Source organism: Neophocaena asiaeorientalis, unplaced genomic scaffold (genome assembly GCF_003031525.2).
Source record: "Neophocaena asiaeorientalis asiaeorientalis breed wild unplaced genomic scaffold, Neophocaena_asiaeorientalis_V1.1 scaffold124, whole genome shotgun sequence".
Classification (NCBI taxonomy): Eukaryota; Metazoa; Chordata; class Mammalia; order Artiodactyla; family Phocoenidae; genus Neophocaena; species Neophocaena asiaeorientalis.
This window is the reverse complement of record NW_020174135.1, coordinates 15,471,867-15,479,584: the sequence shown is the minus strand read 5'-3', so window position 1 is coordinate 15,479,584 and position 7,718 is coordinate 15,471,867. Positions and strand designations below refer to the sequence as shown.

General features: G+C 41.3%; 1 protein-coding gene and 1 pseudogene across 1 annotated transcript in view; one reads left to right on the top strand and one right to left on the bottom strand.

The window, feature by feature from the left end:
* The window catches only part of MALT1 (MALT1 paracaspase), a 57,938-nt gene that overhangs the window by 270 nt on the left and 49,950 nt on the right, over positions 1 to 7,718 (top strand). The window contains exon 2 of the mRNA XM_024754867.1: positions 6,733 to 6,859. Within this exon, the coding sequence (XP_024610635.1) occupies positions 6,733 to 6,859 (127 nt within the window). The remainder of the gene's footprint in view (positions 1 to 6,732; positions 6,860 to 7,718) is intronic.
* Positions 4,867 to 7,681, bottom strand: LOC112406198 (histone H3-like centromeric protein A pseudogene; annotated as a pseudogene).

Below are 7,718 nucleotides of genomic sequence, written 5' to 3'. Positions count from 1 at the left end.
CAGGGGGCGCGGGAGAGGGAGGGCGGACGCGGCGATGGGTGAGGTTGGAAAACAGCGGGGCCACTTGAGATGGTGCAGGGGCCGCTGGCGGTAAGGAGCGCGGAGGGAAGGAGGTGGGAGAACTTCAGTAACCTTCCAGACAGAGAGCCTGAACCCAGGAAAGTCCTGGGAATGCAGAGATTCGAGGTTGGACTCCGGCAGTGCACATCCTTTTCCTACCCTCCTTCCCTTTAGCTGAAAGAGAGAAATCGAGGTTGATCAAGGAGAATATAAAGAAAGCTATCTGGAGACCATTACGTTAGGGCGGTAATTCCAAAAGATTAAAATACACAGACCTAGAAGACCTAAAGGAGGTTAGGAAGGGGACGTGCAGGTAGATAATGAAGGTGAAGGGTTTGAGGTGCAGGAATTCATGAAGGTTTTAATGGAGATGTAGAGGGAGAAGGATAGTGGGAAAGAAAGAAACTAAACTCACCGTCTTCCTCCATCAAACCAACTTGCCAGGTTTTCTTCCTGATTTCACCATGAACATTAAACCATTTTCCTATTACCAGGCTTGGAACTGGGCTTAAGACTCTCAGGACTCCTTTACACTCTTACGAATTAATGAGAACCCCAGAGAGTTTTGGGGTTTTATTTATTTATTTATTTATCTATTTATTTATTTTTGGCTATGTTGGGTCTTCGTTGCTGCACGCGGGCTTTCTCTAGTTGCGGCGAGCTGGGGCTACTCTTCGTTGTGGTGCGTGAGCTTCTCATTGTGGAGCACGGGCTCTAGGCACGCAGGCTTCAGTAGTTGTGGCGGGAGGGCGTCAGTAGTTGTGGCGCAAGGGCTCTAGAGCGCAGACTCAGTAGTTGTGGCGCATGGGCTTAGTTGTTCCGCAGCATGTGGGGTCTTCCTGGACCAGGGCTCGAACCTGTGTCCCCTGCATAGGCAGGCGGATTCTTAACCACTGCGCTGCCAGGGAAACCGCCCCCCCCACCCCCGCCTGCCCGAGAGTTTTTAACGTGGGTTCTATATGTTACATACATACAACATATACTGATATTTACCGTATTAGAAATTAAAATTAACAATTTTTTAATATTTAAAGAGAATAATTCATTACATGTTAACAGAAATGACGTGTTTTTGTGGAAGAACAACCTTTTCCAAAACAAAAAATTTAGTTAGAAAAGTGGCATTGTTTTACATTTTGAAAATCTCTTTAATGTCTTGGCTTAATCCCAGAGAACCGGCATCTTTTATGTCCTTCTGCACTCAGTCTGTTGCACTGTTCACAGGTCAGGTAACACTGGATATGCCAATGTCCATTCTTGAGAGAATGAATGAAAAAAATAAATAACATCTTAGTATTATTATGAAAACTCATTTTGACCTTGGGCATCCTGTGAAAAGGGTTTCAGGAACTGCAGTAGGGCTTCCCAGACTACACTTAGAACCACTGCTCTAGATCACTGTTACGGTTTGGGTCTGCCTTTGAACCCCTTAGCAGTTTTTTTAACTTCTCATATAACCAAACTTTGTCTTGTATAATTATTTGTACATGTCTTTATAAACTCCTCGAGAACAAGAAGATTTAAGATCCTATGTGTTATGCATAGAACCTATCTTAGACACTCTATAAATAATTTTGAATTGAGAGGGGAACCATTCATTCAAAATTAAGTTTTTTGAGTGCCTGATTTTTGCAAATGTTTCAGAAGATAAAACGATGTCAGATATTTAGCTCCTACTTATAAGGGCTTATGCAGTAATAGACTGTTATTCTGAGACAATCACAAATAATATGTTAGATGCTATGTTGGGTGTGAATAATCACAGTGGGGTTTTATCATTTATTAATCAATATATATAACAGACAATGTATTAAGTATTTAATTCTCACCACAACCTTGAGTTTCAAAGAGTTTGAGGTTAAACCAGAATAATAATGATTTGGGATTATTTGGCTGTTCAGTGGAGTAATGATGTGAGGATGGAATCAAGAAGTGGTAAATTTGCAAAGTTGAGCAGATGGCATACTTTTTTCTTTCTTTCTTTCTTTTTTTATTTTTAATTTTTTGCTACTCTGCACAGCACGTGGGGTCTTAGTTCCCCAACCAGGGGTTGAACCCATGTTCCCTGCATTGGAAGCACAGAGTCTTAACCACTGGACTGCCAGGGAAGTACACCCTTTTTTTTTTTTTTTTTTCTGTTCTAGGAAGAATACATTGTGCTTTTGGCTGTGCAAAGAAAATCCAAGATACATACTATTATTCTACATCCATAGATTTCTGAATTTCTAGACTTAAAATAACATAAACAGTTGTCTTCTTTGTGGGCAGGGGGTGGGGTCAGATTACCAGATCTGTGATTGGTTAATTTGTGAAATTAACTACTACTCTAGTTAGGGAAGGCTCTGGCCTTTCCTGAAGAAGGTTCTCCTGAAGTGAGCACTCCTATTTGGCCATGAAGGAGGGAGAACATCAGTAAGGCCCTGCCACTGAAGAGGCATGGCTGATGGAATCTAAAAGTAGTGGATACCTGACATCAGGTGTTCAGTTTTCCTCCCTAAGCCTTCAGTTAAGTTTTGTTAAAGGCTATAGAATGGTATTAGCTTTGTTTGAGGAACTAATGGAAAAATTTGAGACCACTTCTCTGGTGAAGGTAGTATGGAAAGAGGGCAGTTGCCCAGCAAGAGGAGACAAGCAACAAAGGGCATGAAGTTGTGGAAGCTGGGGATTTCAGGGTGGGACGTTTACTGGAGACAGATGAGTTTGGCCAGCCTTCCAGGATGGTGAAGGTTAGCTCAGAGTAGGTTAGTTGTGCTGGGCAAAGTGGAGGCCACCCTGAAGGTTGGATAACTGGAGAACATTAAGCTCACATACCTGTTGAGATCAGAAGAATTAAACTGACCTAACAAAAGGTTAGCCCTGGGAACTGGGAGGCTGGGGAGTGACAACTGAGGGGGCAAGGTAAGCTGGCGGTGCTTTTTCTATTTAAGACTAAAACAGTGATTTTAAAACGATTTCATACCGATGGCAAAAGAGCATCTACAATAGTAAAAGGTCCAAAAGGCATTTTTCTCTAGTGTCAAACACAGGAATTATAGTGAATCTAGTCCAAATGGATGACAGTTCCCACGAGGATGTGCAGTGCTTTCTGCAGAGTCGCTGGATTCACAGCCCTAAAATCCCAGAAGGTTGCCTATTCTGTTTCTTTTCACTTTTTTTCCTCACTCTATACAACTTTCCTCAGACTAGGTAAGAATTTAATAAATAAGCCACAGGAGTTTCTTCTGAACTGCCCCATCAGGGATAAGGAGTGTTTCCAGATGGTTATTGGTGATTCAGGATAAATCCTTACATATAGTTTAGTTTCCCAAAACATGAACATGTGGGAGTGCCCTAAACAAACTCAGCCCTAGTTCCATTCCAGACTGCCTGAATATTGAGTGGCCTTTGCTGTCAGTGTAGATAAGCACAGGTTCTGAGTGTCTTGCCCAAGCAGTGTGAATTCTGCGGAGGCTTGGAACGTTCAAGCCCCAAAGATGGCAGAACTTTCAGGAGGCTCTAACAGTGTGTAAATTCCATGAAGGAGGGAGCTTAGAGATGGGGCTTTGGGACCAGGGAAAACAGTCAGCCACTGCATACTTGCTGTGTAGAAGGTGCTCTTTTAGCTACGGAATCCTGCCCTCGAGCACTTTATGATAGGAAGGTTTCCTCCTGTCCCTATCTCTTCAGTCTCTACCTCTTCATCTTTGGATTTTTGGAATGCCCTAGAGCTTAGGTGTTGTATCTCTTTGTCTAGACTTCTTCACCTCATCCCCACCTTGGTGTTATCCTTAAGTCCTCCTAGCTTCAGCCCATGTCTTTGCTTTGAACTCCTGGATTCATTCATGTAGATCTCCTCTTGAATGACTAATAGACATCCTAAATGCAACACGTCCAAAACTTAACACGTCTTCCGCCATAACCTCTTTCTCTTGCAGTCTTCTGCATCTCAGTGAAGGGCAACTACATCTGTCCAGGTGCTGAGGCCAGAAACTTGAGAGTCATTCCTGACTCCACTTTTATATACCACATCCACTGCATCAGCAAATCCCTTCTGCCATACCTCCAGTATGTGTCTAGAATCCTACGTCCACTGCGACCACCCTGGTCCAGGCCACCATTATCTCTCACCTGCATTGTTCCAATGGCCGCCTAACTTCTCCGCCTCCTGCTTCGCTCCCATCCCAGTCTATTCTCAATATAGCAGTAAGAATCTTTTAAAACATTAAATCAGGTCTTATCCTCCCTGTGTTCAAAATCCTCCCATTGTTTCTCCATCTCAGAGTAAAAACACCAGTTAGCTACCAGTGAGCTCTTGGAACTGATATCCTGTTAGTGTCTCCCTCCCTCTCTCAGCTGTAGTCACACATGCTTTCTTGCCCTTCCTTGAAGACAGTAGGGCCTTTGGACTTGCCGTTTGCTCAACCTGAGGTGTTTTCCACGGATGACCCACGAGACAGGCTCCTTTACCTCTTCAGGTGTTTGCTTAAAAGTCACCTTCTCACAGAGAATGACAAATATCATATGATATTGCTTATATGTAGAATCTAAAAGAATGATACAAATGAAGTTATTTACAAAACAGAAATAGACTCACAGATGTAGAAAACAGACTTATGGTTACCAAAGGGGAAAGGAGGGAGCGATAAATTAGGAATTTGGGACTAAAATATACACACTACTGTATATAAAATAGTTAACCAACAAGGGCCTAGTATATAGCGGAGGGAACTATACTCAATACCTTGTAATAACCTATAATGGAGGAGAATGTAAAAAAGGAATATATTTGTATATTTATGTATAATTGAATCACTTTGCTATACATTTGAAACTAGCACAGCATTGTAAATCAACTCTATTTCAATAAAAATTTTAAAAATAAACAACATTGATTACATTTTTTTTAAAAAGGTCACCTTCTCAGTGAGGTCTTCTCTGATCACACTACTTAAAATCACCCTCTACGTCTGCTCCAGCCTTACCTATCCCTCTGCTTTGCTTTGTTTTTCTCCAAAGCACTTAGGACAGTTGGATGGATGGATGCACAGATCTCTGTGTGTGTATACATATCTGTCCCTCTCCTGTAGAAAAATCTAGGAGGATGGGCGATTTTGTTTGCAGCTAGAAAAATACCTAGAAAAAATGGTTGTCCTATTTTAGGTGATTAATAAGTAGTTGTTGAATTAATGAATAAGGATTCTGAAGTGTAAATGTACCAAGAGAAACAAAAGAATCTAAAAGCAGTGCCATGGTTTGTACCCTAAAAGGTGTATAATATCAATATGTTCTATTTGATTATACATTTTTAAAAGATAAATGTAGGGTTATTTTTAAAGCAAAGTCTATTTGTTTCAGTAAGAAAGCAGTCTTTTTAATTAAATCAGAAATTTCAAATTAGAGCTGGTAGAAACCACTTCAAAGCACAGCCTGACAGGAATGTAACTAAAAAAGGAAAGAAAGAAAAGTTGAGTATGTATAAACATCATCTTAGCTGAAAGCCGGTGCCCATGTGGAAAATCAGTAAAAGGAAAGAAGAGAGAGCACCTTGTTTTTCTCCAGTGCCTCTTGTACTGGAAGAGAAGTCGTTGTCTATTTCAATTTGATCTTTGTTCATTTGGTGGGGGGAAAGTAAAATTGTTTTTAGTTTTCTCCATATTAATATAAAGATTAAAGCACCGTTTGGTTGCATTTGACAAGATGGCATCTTAATTTCATGTATCAGATCTTGATAACCTTTCTGAATCATAAAAAAAATAGCATACAGCATCCTTGTTTTTATAAATTTCATATTTAATAATTATTTGAAAAATGGGTAATCCTTATATTGTGTCTAATACCGGTTCCTTGGGTATTCCAGAGACGAGTAAAAGAAAATTTTATAAAATACTGTAGCAGCACCTTCAGCTTTTGTTTTTGCTACCATCGCAATCACCATTATTTCATAAAAGAAAGGACACTTTGACACTTTTAAAAATAGGAAAGATAATCTTAGAGTAAAAGGCAGTCTTATTGTCCTTACTTTATCAATTTGCCATGGACTTCAGATTGTGTTGCCAGAGTATACAGCCCAGAATTGGGAACGGTTGATCTGTAATATGATTATTGACATTTAACAAGGATAGACTATTGAATATACAAATTTAGCTAGAATACCTAGAAAAGAATACCTAGTGACTGGAGGCTTTGGAGGACACTATCTGGTTACCAAAACAGTAATTACTCAAAAACAATTTTTTAACAAATTTATTTATTTATTTTTGGCTGCATTGGGTCTTTGTTGCGGTGCGCAGGGGCTACTCTTCTTTGCGGTGCGCGGGCTTCTCATTGTGGTGGCTTCTCGTTGCGGAGCGTGGGCTCTAGGCGTGTGGGCTTCAGTAGTTAAATGGTACAGAAAGATCTAAAATAATCAGTTAATATCCTTTTCTCTCACAACCTAGAAAATCTGGTGTCTTCCAAATCATCAGGTGTATGAATAATTTGCAAAGCGAAGTCAAACTTGGAGTCCCTTCATCTGAAAATTATTCTCAGGACTTTTGGAATGTGTTGATTCTGTGATGTATTACCTCTGTTACAGAGGAAAGCCATGCAGTCTTACTCTTCTTAAAGAAAACCTAATTACAAAAGCAACACGCACGCTCTGCTCAGAGACAGCAAGTCCAGGCACCACCTTGTACTCCGTGGATCTGGCCCTAGTTACGGGCAGAGTCCCCGGTATCATCCAGAGTCATGGGCGGCAGGAGCTCAGCCGAGCCCTTCCTGATGCCTCGGATCCTCCTGGCCAGCGGCACATCCTTCGGGAACAGTGTGACACGGCCGGCATGTAAGGAGAGGAGATAGGCATCCTCAAAGAGACGAACTAGAAACGCTTCTGCTGCCTCTTGTAGGGCCAGCAGGGCCTGGGTTTCCCAATTGAAGTCCACACCACGAGTGAATTTAACACGTATTTCTCTTGCCAGGCAGCAGAAGGGGTTCTTCCTTTAACAACAGGTGTGCGCTCTTCTGAAGAGTTCGGATCTCCTTCAGAACCCGATGTGGGAGCCGGGCTCGCGGGGCGCCTCCTTGGGGCTTCGGGCTTGCGGATCTGGCGGCGCGGGCCCATGGTTGGCGCTCAGGGTTGCGGACCGCGGCTCCTTCTCGGCCTTACGGGTCCAGAGGCAGAGGCTGGCGTCCAGGGTCAAAAACAGTTTTTAAGGAAAAGCTAAAACAGTTTTAGAAATAAGCGAAATTAGCCTTAGTCTCCTTTTAATATTCCCATATTTTTATTGCATAATAAGAGCTGGCTTTTATTGAGTGCTTCTTATTTGGTGCAGACTGCGCTAAGTACTTTTTACGTGGATTGTCTAATTTAATTCTAACAGTACTGTGAGATAGAATATTAGTATTGAAGTTATTTTGGTTGAGTCCATTTTCTTCATGAAATAACCTACTTTATCACAGAATTATAAATCTTGGGTGACCATGATATAAATGCTGTGGCAGCCTTTTACTAAAACTGATCAAAATGAATGCGGACTAACAATATTTTAAGTCGTATGAAAGCTTGCTAACTAATCTTGGCTCTGCCACAGCTGTGGTACCATTATGTTTGACCCCTTCCATCCAGGCTTCCAGGCATTTCAGTTATAAATAATTCATATGGGCAAGAAATTTTAGGTATTGAGGGAGTTTAAAATATATAT